This window comes from Ictalurus punctatus, chromosome 7, assembly GCF_001660625.3.
Source record: "Ictalurus punctatus breed USDA103 chromosome 7, Coco_2.0, whole genome shotgun sequence".
Classification (NCBI taxonomy): domain Eukaryota; kingdom Metazoa; phylum Chordata; class Actinopteri; order Siluriformes; family Ictaluridae; genus Ictalurus; species Ictalurus punctatus.
In genome coordinates, this window is record NC_030422.2 from 18,736,872 (window position 1) to 18,749,759 (window position 12,888).

At 40.7% G+C, this 12,888-nt stretch overlaps 1 protein-coding gene across 2 annotated transcripts in view; it reads left to right on the top strand.

Moving 5' to 3' along the window:
* The first annotated feature begins 889 nt into the window (after positions 1-889).
* Positions 890-12,888, top strand: part of rbpjb (recombination signal binding protein for immunoglobulin kappa J region b) — a 48,498-nt gene continuing 36,499 nt past the window's right edge. Inside the window, exon 1 of one of the 2 annotated variants that reach the window (XM_017472376.3) lies at positions 890-1,096. In XM_017472376.3, the coding sequence (XP_017327865.1) occupies positions 1,077-1,096 (20 nt within the window). In that variant the 5' untranslated portion in view covers positions 890-1,076. Of the gene's footprint in view, positions 1,097-1,127; positions 1,150-12,888 lie in introns of those variants that run through there. The other variant, XM_047156865.2, reaches the window with a different exon arrangement.

Below are 12,888 nucleotides of genomic sequence, written 5' to 3' on the forward strand. Positions count from 1 at the left end.
GTGAAGAGTTAATGAGCTCAGGAAAACAGCTTCTACAAGACCTAAAACAGAAAATATCGACCTTTCACAAATCCATAGCAAAGCATGAAAAAAATGAAAAAGTCCTTAGATGCAAGTGGGATAGGAATTCAAATTTATATAATATGCAAAAGTATTGTTTTAATAGTATCACTTAGTATTTATGTAAACTATTCAAATTGCATTGAATGTAGTTCATTTCACTATTTCATGCTGTGTGAATACTTCCCTGCTGGAAAAAAAACCCCAACAGAAACCCTCATAGCATTTGTAATGGTTTTAATGGTTATAATGGGAATTGTATTGTATTTTTTTATAATGGGAATTGTATCTAATGGTCCCTGTGGGTTTCTACTGGTAATTTGTTGCCTTCTATTGGTGGCATGTTATGTCTAGTGGATACCATTAAGGACCATTTATGATAATGGTTTTAATAGTTAGCTGATGGTTTCTAATGGTATTTGTAGTGGAAACCATTAGAATTTCTGTGATGGATTCTGTTATCGTTTTTTTCCCAACAGGGTTATTATGGAACTCTATGGGAGGAGGGGATAATCTTTATATTACATGGTGTGTAAGCAGTTCCACGGGATTTTAAAATTCAGAGAATTATTGAACAAAGCCATATTTTAGCTGGCGTGTTTTAAAGTTGTAAAACAATTATCCCGTTGAAGTTTGCGTGCCTCCTCGTGAGAAACGAGCTAGCTTCCCTTCTACAGCCTGGTGTAACCCAAGCATCCAGGCGAGGCGCGCCGTGGCAACTCTCGCGATAACATAAGCTCAGCTCCACGCTACTCTATTGTGAGAGTTTTCTTACTCTCGCGAGATGTGAGAAGTTTCCCACGCCTGTTGTTGTGGCGTCTGCCCTTTTCTCTCACTCTCCCTTGTCCCCCCTCTCCTCCTCCTCCTCCTTCCTCCGTCCCTCCTCGCCGCCCGCCCCCTTTCTCTCAGTCTCCATCGTCCCTTCATCTCCAGTCCGCTTGTGTTGTCTCGGTGGCTGGTCGGTGTGGGAGAGCGGATCTCGCGAGTGTTGGAGTTTTGGTGAGAGTTTGTGGAAGATGGCGCCTGTTGTGACAGGGTAAGTCCGAGATTCAGCGCTGGTGCTGAGACCGGAGCCAAACTGTTTCATAAGTAGGTTACTGTGATATGAAACAATGTGGCATACCTCAGCTGCCGGATATTTCTACACGCTTATTTACTGATACTTTCATTCTATTTCTTGGCTTTGTAAAGCGCGTGTTTATGTGTATGCATTTTTTTTGCTGTCCCGTGTGTAGTGACTGTTGCTACCCTGTGCTGTATTATTATGGGCTGTGTATTTGTATTGGACCAGCGCTGTAGGCTCAGCCTGCATGCGAGTTCAGGGCTAACCAGCTAACCGTTAGCCATTAAAAAGAACCCTTTGTGGTTGGTTTATACTTTAGAAATAACTGCGTAATAAAAATCTAGTTCACAGACGTGGTGAGTGTGAAAAGCCGTGTATTTTCTGAGGGGGAAACTCGCAGCACACACGGGGTGTTGAAATGATATCTGCTGGATGTGCAGCGCAGGGGCAGTGGCTTTGTTTCGGGGAGCCCCGTCTCCAGTTGCGCCTTCGCCTTAAATTGGCGGTATTTTTATGCTCTGTAACTGGTGTTGTAAGTTACTTCTACAGTTGAGATGCGTGTGAGGGGAAACCTGGTGTGTGTGTGTGTGTGTGTGTGTGTGTGTGTGTTCACGGCTTGAGTGTGTGTGTTCTCGGCTTGAGTGTTGTTTACCAAACAGCTCCACTGCTGCTATCACAGTGACTCGAGGTCGCGCCGCTCTGTCGAGTGCAACTGAGGACGTTAAACACTAGCTCCAAACCCAGCTTTATCGTCTCTAATAAAACCAGTTGTTTTTTTTTTTTTTTTTTTTTTTTTTTTTTTTTTATTGTTCAATAGTATTTATTTATTTTTTCGTATTTCCAAAGCGAGTGTACGGCGTCTTGTTTGGTTACTCCACTAAAACAGGTCACTCGCATAGAAAAAGCTGGACTGTGATGTGAATTGTGTTGGGAAACGACGCTTTTTCTTCTGCTTGTTCTGATACCACACACATCTCCGTCCTTTTCACTCTCTAGTGTCGCTTATATGAACATAATTGCCACTTTTTCTTCCTTCTTCACAGGACACTTGCGTACAGAAGTTATAATGAAGTTTTCTCTTATATAAACATTCCTAAATACACAATTTGTTCTTGGCAGAATATCACCTCAATAGTGTAGCGACTATGGAGTAGCTGTAGTCTGTACATTCAATAGTAAACAGTGAATTCATTACATCAATTCGTTGAAGTATATCATATATAATTTAGCTGGATGTTGTTTGAAAGATGGCTGAAATATGACCTCCAGTAAAGATATGTGCATCTGAAGTAAATTCGTTTGCAGTACTTATTGATTTGATTGAGTACAATGTTTATATAAATCCTATCCTTATCATAATGCATTCGAATACATCTGGTAAGCCTTTCATCAGGCTAATAATATGTCAAATTTGACAGATTTTTAAATTTTTATTTTTTTTTAAATTCACATTTGCAGCTGTATATTATTTGTTTTTTGCACATTTTCACACTTGGAGCATTGACTATATAGCGCCTACAGACTATACAGAGTGCCAGCCTTTAAAAACAAAAAAAACCCAAAAAACTAACGTACATTTTATTTTATACATACAAATCACTAAAGCGTATATATATTTTTTTCCTCCAGAAAGAAATTTGGAGCATTTCCAGAATCATTGTCAACTGTATTTTATTAGTAGATTATGTAATGGAGCAGTATTTTAGTTAATTTATTGCATGCAAAACAGTGCAAGACCGTGTAGCTTTGAGTTATTTGTGGACGGAAGAAGGCAAGATCACATCGCATTTAATGCATCAAACATAAAGTCTCATTTTTCTCTTCTGCACAGCGTTCTTTTAAATCAGCTCCTTGCTTCCCTTTTATAATCCTTTAGGCAGCTCAGTAGGTGACCGACTGTGTGTGTGTGTGTGTGTGTGTGTGTGTGTGTGTGTGTGTGTAAAGCAGCGTAGAGGGGGCTGGCTGTATGGGGGCTTTCCAGCAGACCTGAACTGCCTCTGTTTGCTCAGAGAAGCCAGCAACTGGCTGAACGGCCACCTGTCTGTCTGATTTTATCCACCAAGGCCTGTCTCTGAACAGGAGAAAAGACGAGGGGTCATATACTGAATTTTTTTTTTTTTGGGGTGGGGGCAAAAATGTAATTAAAGGGCCATAAGGAGGCTTTATTAGCATGACACAGGATATTGATGTGTAAACGGCTGGAGATGTGAGTGTTCGGCTGCCCCTTTGTTGTGTGTGTGTGTGGGTTTTTTTTTTTTTTTTTTTTTTTTTTTTTAAACGAAGGGTCAGTTCTTCCACCTGTTCCCCTGGTTGAAAAAGCTCAAGGGAGAAGAAGTGTGCCACAATAGTGACTCTCTTTATTTTGCAGGGGTTGGTTAGAAAGGGGCCGGCTGAAGGTGTGGGGAGGTGTCATAGTGCATTTGTATCGCCTGACCACATCAAAGTGAGGTTTTCAAGCTCACTACTAATAATTATTTGATCAGTTATGAGGAGTTCATGCAATTTTGTTCAACTGTTTTAACTGTTTTGAAATTCTTGGTAGTGGACTCACTCTTGCCATGTGTTGTGTTAAATGACTATTTTATTAGTGAAAGTCCATATGAAAGATTCACAATATTCCCCGTTGCTTTGTTTACTAGTACACAGTGTTTTACTCAAATGCTCGCACGTCGATATTAATCTGCATAGATTTGAAAACGGTGTTTTTCATTTTAAAAAGGTTTCCGTCTAGCCTGGCGTTTTCAAACGTTTTCCAAAAACTGCTCGTCCACACTGAAACTGCTGAAAACGCTTACATCCCTGTAAAAACCGCAAGAAGCTCTTTTCTGAGTCATTTCCATCAGGCGTTTATTTAAGAACGCAATATGACTGTTCTAAAACTGACATTAAACTTTAACAAAGCTATCAACCTGGATCGCAGGCACAACAGCTGCAGTACAACATCGACCACCGTCTCGTTTGTTTCGAGTTGAATGCGTCACGTGACTAAAAATACGTCATCGCTCTTGAATATCTCAGTTTCATCGGTCCAAGCTATAACATGAAAGCGCCACTTTGGAATAAATAAAGCATTTTCGATAAGCTCCGTTTTCGCTGGACAAGAATGCTGTGTCCGTGTGGAAGGAAGGCCTAGAAAAGGGGGGGGGGGGGGGTGCGTTTTCAAATTTATCCGGATTATTATTAGCATATACAAAGCTAAAATTACCCATGTGCATAATTTGAGCGTGCTTTTTCACCTGAATTTCTTTTCCTTCATTTTATGTGTTAGACAAACGCATAGTTTTTTTCTCTCTCCACATTTGAGAATAATAATAAGGTCATCAAAACTCTATATTAACACAAATGGAACTATGGGCACTATGTTGTTCTTTAAAAAATCCAAAATAAATCAAAATAATGTAGTATTTTAGCATCATCAAAGTAGACCCCCTGTTTTGCCTAGAATTTCCAGAAATGTATTCTTGGCATTTTCTCAACAAATTTCTTGAGGAATCTCCCTGAGATGCTTTGTAAACAGTATTAAAGGAGTTCACACACACGCTGCACACTTATTGGCTGCTTTTCGGAATATTTCGCTCATCCATTTAAAAATGTATATTTTCTTGTAAATAAAATGTTAGTTTTCTAATGAATACGTTGGCACGATTATATTTTTGTCTACAACACCGATTTCAAATATTTAATCATACACCTTCAGATCAAAAGATTTTTAAGGTCATGAGAAACATTTCAGTCAAGTGTCCACAGACTTTTGACCGGTAGTGTGTATTTCTGGAATACACTAGTGCACTTTTTTTTTCTGCTGAAAGAAAACTCTAATCTTCGTTATACCCATAGATACCTATTGTGTCATTTGATATACGCCGCAGTGAAAGACGACCTGTTTTGGATAGTAATCTCTGCATGATGTGGAATCACGAGAGTGTTAATTACCTGTTCCAGCACGACATGCCCCGAGGGAACAGGATTCGACTTAACGATTTGATTGAACACGTTTGTTGTTGTTTTCGTTTTCAGGGTGTGCTGTTCAGTGGAAGTTTATCCCCTTTAGTAGTGTGTGTGTGTGTGTGTGTGTGTGTGTGTGTGTGTGTGTGTGTGTGTGTGTGTGTGTGTGTAGCTGGGGGTCTGTCCTTGTAAAAGAGAGATGAGTTGTGTTTAAAAGAGAGCTGTTCCCACAGGGCCTCTACCCTTCCCTAATGCCCATTATCGAGAGAGAGAGACCCAGAGAGAGAGAGACAGAGTGACATGGAAAGAGAGAGAGAGAGAGAGCTGTGGAAGAGAAAGAGATTGAGTGTTTTGGTGTGTGTGTGTGTGTGTGTGTGTGTATTACCAAGTAAGCGAGTGTGACCTCTGTACCCCCCCCTCCCCCCAAGTTACCTGAGCAAACGTGAGCGATGTTAGGTTACATGATTCTCGTTTTGTTTGACACGTCTCTTTATTTGGCCACTCAGTATGTCAGCAGTGACAAAACTGTTGGTCGGGAGGGGGAAAAAAAAAAACGGAAGCCGTGTACCAAAGCTGTAAGTTGCATCAGCTGTGTCTATTTTCAGCTAGAAAGAAGCACTGGTGTGCATACATGTGATGTTCTAGAAGGGATTAAAGCCTTTAATTAAGTGTTAATGCAAATTGTTTGAAGGGGAAATCCAGCGAAGCCTTCATTAGGTCATGGACATTTTGAAATATGATGATGATTTTTGGTGCCAGACACACCAGAAGCACGTCTTTTAGGATTTCAGCTTGACATCCGGCGTAAAGTAAAGTTTGGTCCCTCGCCACACGCACATCGTGCTTTTCCTCCTCGTAGTTGCCGTGTATATTCGAGCAGGAACGCCAGCGCTCACAGCTGTGATGTAAGCGGATGTCTGCGTGTCAGATTCAACCGTGAAAACGTGTTAAGATCCTGTAAAAGCCCGCTCCAGTTTGATTAATTATCCTCTCCGTGTATTGATGTTTGACTAACTTGTGTGTGAAGTAGCCAGTTTCTGTGCCAAACCTGAGGTCCAGGCCTTCACGCCAAGAAAACGAAGCGCACTGTTTACTCGGTATGTTTCGGATAGCGTTCGCGTTATCGTAAGGGATCAGGATGTATTTATTGAATGCAGCCCAAAAGCAGGGTTAAGATGAGGGAAGTGCAGTTTTCTGAAACTCTGGGGCGACTGGACAGAAATCCCAGCAGTTCCTCCATTGTGTTTGCTTTGGCTTGGCTCATGGATAAGAAGAGAAGGGGGGGGATAAAAACCAAGCTTGGGAGAAGAGCAGTGTTTACAGTGCCCTTTACTTTCAGAGTTTCCTGATTCTTGCTCCAGCCTGTTGGTTACGTTTACAGCCCAGTGAAGGGAACTTTTGCTTTCTTCAGAGTCAGCAGTTCTGGATTTTTAACATCCAGGATGTTTCATTCAGAAAACATGAAGTGATTCCCCTCAAACTTATTATTTTTTTCTCTGCTTCATGTTCAGCTGTGTTCATTTCTTTTTTTTTTTTTTTTTTTTTTCTACTGATAATTAGAAAGATATGAAGAACATTAACCTACCCATAGTCCATTTTTATTTTCCAGCATGTTAAACAAGTAACATCCTAATCAGATCATACTTTATCAGATACGATCAGACTTTTCCAGTTGAGATTATTTGCCCGTTAGATAAGCGTGAACGTACGCATGGGCCTCACAAGTGGAGCAAGTCTGGCTCAAACAGAAAGCAGAGCAGTGACACGCTCATTGTGTGATTGTGTGGGACAGCAAACGGCTCTCGCTGACGAGTTGTTTGTGTTGGCTGGAGACGAAGGCCTCGGCGCTGCGCAGCGACCGAGTGACGGCGAATACTCTCCGGTGCTGGAGGACGTGAAGGGGTTTGCTTCTGCGTCGCTGTTTATACGAGTTTGCCTAGTAACTGGAAACAGTGACATTTTACTTTTGTGCCGTGACAGGCTGGCTCGCTTTAATGTGCCGAGGCAGGGGAAAGCAAAACTATAGTGGCACGTCTTGTAGGAACGCTCATTACAACACAACACCCAACTAAACAACGGCCAAACGTCCCAGCCCTTGTTTACATTCATGCACTGCTCTATTCCCATCTATAACCGTCACTGAGGCACGTTTATTAAATTTAAAGTAAAGATGACTTCAAAAATAATGAAATTTAAATCTTTCTACTTAAAAGTACTACAGTGTGCAGTATAAACTCAATATTTACTCAATATTACCCTTTGCTTTTTTTTTTTCCTCTCGCTTAAATACTAGTACAATTTTTCTGGAGACTTTCCCTGCATCCCAATTGGCATACTTATACAATGCACTAAAAGTATGTATTTTTATTTTTTGTGTGAATGGTCTGCACTTATATAGCACAGTTCTACAAAGCCCTTTACACGTTCTCATTCAAACACCAATGGTAGCAGAGCTGCCATGCAAGGTGACAGCTTGCCATCGGGAGCAACTTGGGATTCAATGTCTTGCCCGAGGACACTTCTGTATGTGGAGTCATGTGGGCCGGGAATCGAACCGCCAACCCTACGATTAGTGGGCAACCTGCTCTACCACCTGAGCCCCAGCCGCCGTGTGAAGAAAAAGTACATACTTTTGAGCGTGTAGTAAGAGTATGCAAGTACACACTAACATCACGTAACAGAAAAGAATGCTTTACTTAATTTATTATTCCTTATATAATTTATACTATTTCATCATTCACAAATTGCGATTCATTTTTCCACATTTTTTATTTACACGTCTCTAAAATGCATCCTTGAAATCGGCGAAGCAAACCGTCACAAAACTCCTCCTTCCTGCCAAGGAGTTGTGGGCAATAGAGCCACACTTCAAAAATCTCCCGGCGGTAGTAGAGGTAGCTTTGGGATGCTCATTTCAACATATTACTACGATTCGGGACATGCTAATTCTAATCTCGGACACCGTTTCGGACGGGTAGTAGAGGCCGGTTGGGACGCAGGGTTCGACTGGGACACTTTTTCGTATGCGAAACTAAGGAGCCTTCATTATGGTCTCTTACGTAATATCCTGCTTTGTTTACTGACGTTTTTCTGTAATGTTATTTTTTGGCAAAGTATTGTTTCGAAATGAAAAAATGTTTTCCTACTGACTCAATAATGCAGAATTCATCAAATAAAAATCTATAACAAAAAAAAAAGATGTCCAGCGCCTAGGACGTTTGCAGAGTGCTGTGTGTAATGCTGTTAATCATGTTGGAGATTGCGCAGTGCTCGCAGGTACTTGAGGAATAAATGTTGTCCGGTGTCACAGAGTTTAAAGTGGTTGATCATCTCCTCAGAGGCATCGCAAGCGGAGGTCTGGATGATCGGGTTCTTTCTTTCGTAATGTTTCACGCTTCATGGTTATGATTAAATAAGAGGACATTCTTTCTATTCACCTCCCCAAACCTTCGTGTTTATTTTAGCAGTGTCGTTTAAGTTCCTTGTTCCGGTGTCTCGAAAGGTCAGAATAGTTTTTATTATTTTTATTTTTCCCAGCATCATTTTGAACTCGGGTGACTTTTTATTTATGTATTTAAAAAAAAAAAAAAATTATTATTATTATTTTTTTAATTTCAGTCTAGAAAATAGGTTCTCAAACAGGGACCTAATTAACTGTAAATTATTTTATTTTTATTATTATTATTATTTTTTTTTTTACAAGGACCTCCCGAATACAGCTTTATAACACGCATACTCCAACTATTCAGATATTATGCTCATTATGTAAATGTGCACAGTAATATTTTGACTGTGTGTAGGAGGTACTCCACTTACAGAACACGTTTTTATTCATATTGCCATTAGATTCAAGTTGACGTTATTTACACACACCAAGTTGCTATTGAGTTAATGTGCCTTCGGAGTAAACACTTTTTAACCTGTAAAACCATAACACGTGTAATGACTTTGATAACTGCAGGTGATTTCCACCAACGCTGTCACAAAAATCATGGAGCCCCACTTCGGGTTATGCGCTCCACTATGAGAACTCGTTTTCGTTTGTTATTTCCAGCCATATTGGCTCATCTTTAAGGAAATGTGGCTTCAACTCCATCTGCATTCATTTGCACGTGAATATGTTGAACGGTTCGGTACACCGTGCAATCGAGTCTAGAATCCGATTGGTTCTTCACAACGTTGTCGAATTTTCGACGCCATATTTTAAATAGTTTTTCCGTCCGATACGTTTAACGAGACTGCGCAAGCCTCAGTGGAACTCGCGAATGAACATATGCGGGTACGCGGTTGCAGGCCTGATATCGGAGAACATATCTGGGTTACGTTGCGTCATGTGTTCAGGCAGTAGGCTGAGATAGCCGCGAAGTAGGAAGGGAGTTTCTTTAAGAAGCATCAAAGCGAAAGAGATGGGACTCTCCCCTCACCGCATCTCTTCTCATCTCAGAACTCCGAACCGAGAGCAAAGCAAGCCAGTAAGCATAAAGGTGATCAGGGAACTGCAATGAAAGCGCATGGATTGGTTTTTGTGTGTCTGTGTGTGTGTGTGTGTGTTATTTATTTATATTCTTGCCTCATTTACAGCAGCACGTAGTAAGCAGATGGCAAGTGAGGATGCAACACAGACAGTGTATCACTAACACCTTCTGTCTCTCACATTTTCCCTCCCCTTCTCTTCCCCTGCTAAGGACCACAAGGGGGTTAAAGGTCAGAGGAGACTTTTCGAAATGGCTGACTGCTTTCTTCTTCTCTTCTCTCTTCAGAAACCTTTTTGCTTTTTTAACTCTTTAGTTTCGTTGTATATTCTTAACAAGGTTGTGTGTTGGGGATGATTATTAGTGTTGAGACACACTGCATGGTGATGCTGTTGGACGACAGACCTCACAGCACCCTTTGCTGTTATCTGTTTCTTTTCCTCTAGTGTGCATGAGTCATATTTTTACCAACTACTGCAAGAAGCGCTGGGTCACGGCGAGGGCAAACGTTTCCAGTCGTATTCTATTCGATGAGGGTTGTGTTTACTCTGTTCTGTCTCTGTAAGAAACCCTTGTAGCCTTCATTAGGAGCATGTAATTCAACAGCAAGTTTCTCTGCTGCAGGTAGGCCATTCAGTTACACTCTGTGGCTTAGGCTAGAGGTCCAGATTAGGATTTGCAGCATGCTTTAAAAAAAAAAAATAAATAAATAAAAAAAATTCCAATGAACCAGCTGTTAAAACAAAGTAAATAGAAGTGGGATAAATATGGAAAGAACAAATGAAAGCAGTATATTATAAAAATACACAATAATGTAAGGAAGCACAATAAAACGGAACTAAATAAAAAGTATAAAATAGCTCTGAAATTCCGGCCAATGAAAAAAGGGATTTCGAGAAAGAATAAAATGCTGAAACTTATGACTGGAATGTGGTGCAGTTTTTTAAAAAAATGCAAAACATAACACTTCAACAAAACCAATCATACCGAGAATTTGAAATGGGGGGGAAAAGCGCTTTTTTTTTTTTTTCTTCTTCTTTTCTTTTTTCTTTTTTTTTTGCTGTTCTGCATTGATTCCAGATATTCAGTACGAACGCACGAGACTGGGATTGTGCCGCACGATCAGGCTGTTTTTAATAACTGAGAAACGAAAACAATGTTGATTCATCATTACGTATCAGGGCTACCTGGAAACACTGCATCCAATCTGGCAAGCATCAACTTGTATGCAAGGCATTACCCGATTTGTGCATCACATGTTTACCGCTAATAACTGATCCACACTATATTTAAAATTTGACAGGGGCCGTTTTAGTAGTTTTTTTATTCAAAGCCTGAAATGTAGGATGTAAATTTAACCAATGTTGTTTAAAAAGGTAATTAAATCATCAAAAAAAAAGGCCTAGGGTTTTGGTTTTAGTTTTCTTCCCGTTGTCTTTTGAATTTTGTCCAGCTAGGACTTAAAAGAAAAAGAAGAAGAAGAAGCAGCGGTAATTAAGTATAAAGGTGGTGGTGTAAACACGGTGGTGCTTTTTTCTTCCCACTTAGTACATAAATGAAGTTTGCATGTGTTGGCCACCCATACTGAATCCAGTACAAGCTTTAATGTATGTGTTGGCCTATAGAAAGCTTCAAATCCAGTATGATAAGTGTCATTTTATTTTTAATTGGAGCCCGAGGCAAACTAGTTAAAAAGACTGCCAAACATCCAAAGGAATGTTTCCTTGTTTGTCTAGAGCGGTCTGAAAGTGCACACATAGGGTGTGTGTGTGTGTGTGTGTGTGTGTGTGTGTGTGTGTGTGTGTGTATGTATGATTGTTTTAGGCAAGCAGCCAACAGCAAAATGGCTCTCCAGAAAGACCCATATGGAACATCTATGGGCTCTGCTTGATGTTGGAAGTGGTGAGAGAGAGAGAGAGCGAGAGAGAGTTTTCTTTGACTCTTCCCTGTCATTAAAATGTCCTCTTGACAACAAGGAGCTGGTGCTGTGGGCTCAACCATATGTGCCTAGCCTGAAGCGACCCACTATGACCGAGCCAAAACAGAACCAGCCATGCCGAGCCTTGCTTTTCCAACGCGCTCCACCCTTGTGTCATTAGTCAGGGTATTTAAAGGCAGAAATTTGTGTCTCATTTCAGTAATCTCTTTACTCCACAAAATAGGGCACTTTATGTCTCTTACTTCCTCGAGGGTGTGGTATGGTTTGAAATGGAGACAACCAAAGGAATTGTCCTGAAAGAAAAAAAATTTAATGTTTTTTTTTTTTTCCCTTCTTTAGAAACAGGAAGACCTGATGACAATGAGGAATGAGTGATGACATTGAAGTGCTTGACTGATTCGAACAACCAGTAGCATTTGAGATACACCGCACCCCTGAGAAATCTAAACAAAACTTGACAGTACCGTAGCAAAGTAGATGAATATGGAGAATGTGGAGGATTCGTCACCACCGCTTTCGCACGCACGCATCGACTAACCAGCTTTAACCGAATTTAACAACTTGCACAAATTCCACCCTGTTTGAAATGAATAAACTCCAACCATTTTTTTTTTTCTCCAACCAAAGGGACGATGGAAAAGGAATTAGTGTGCGAGATGATGCACAGCCAATAACAGCAAGAGCATGACCCGCCTTCAGGGGCGGGACATAGTCATTTAGTCGGATGAACTTGGGATCAGTACAGGATGACTGATTAAAATAAATAAATAAATAAATATATATAAAATGGTAATTGTTTTCCCAGAAGTGACTGACTATAGAATGAAAACTAGAATATTTCCCAAACTATCATAACACTAAGGGATATGTATACAAAGCTATGGAACTGGTGTACTTTAAGTATGCTGGCAGTTTTAGAGCAGCTGTACAGTAAAGACAAACCATGGGCAACCTGTATTTCTAGGACGGCTGTGCATCAGATGGCCCGGGTTAATTCATCAAAAAACAAATGAGCCAAGTCTGTTCCTAAAAGCCGTTTACACATGAGCATGTGGTGAACCCAGGAGAAGGCATATGGCACGTTTTGGCTTAGTTTGGTTTAGTCACCCAGTGCGTGGAACAAGTTTACCCAAATTACGTCTCAAGTTCCTTTCCTGCCCGTTTCCCTCGTACATACCCCCGTATCTTCAGATCATGTTCAATCCTTTTGTGCCATCGAGATTTCTCTGGAGGTAGTCGAACGGGGGCATGCTTGTATGGCACGGCTCACGCTTAGCAGTGATTCTGTTGGCTCCTTGACCATGTTGGCACGGTGGCACAGTGCTGGCACACCAACACATTTCCTTCCTGCGAGGTTTCACCACATGAGTTACTTGGAATTGGTCCATTGTACTTTTTGAATTGTTGAC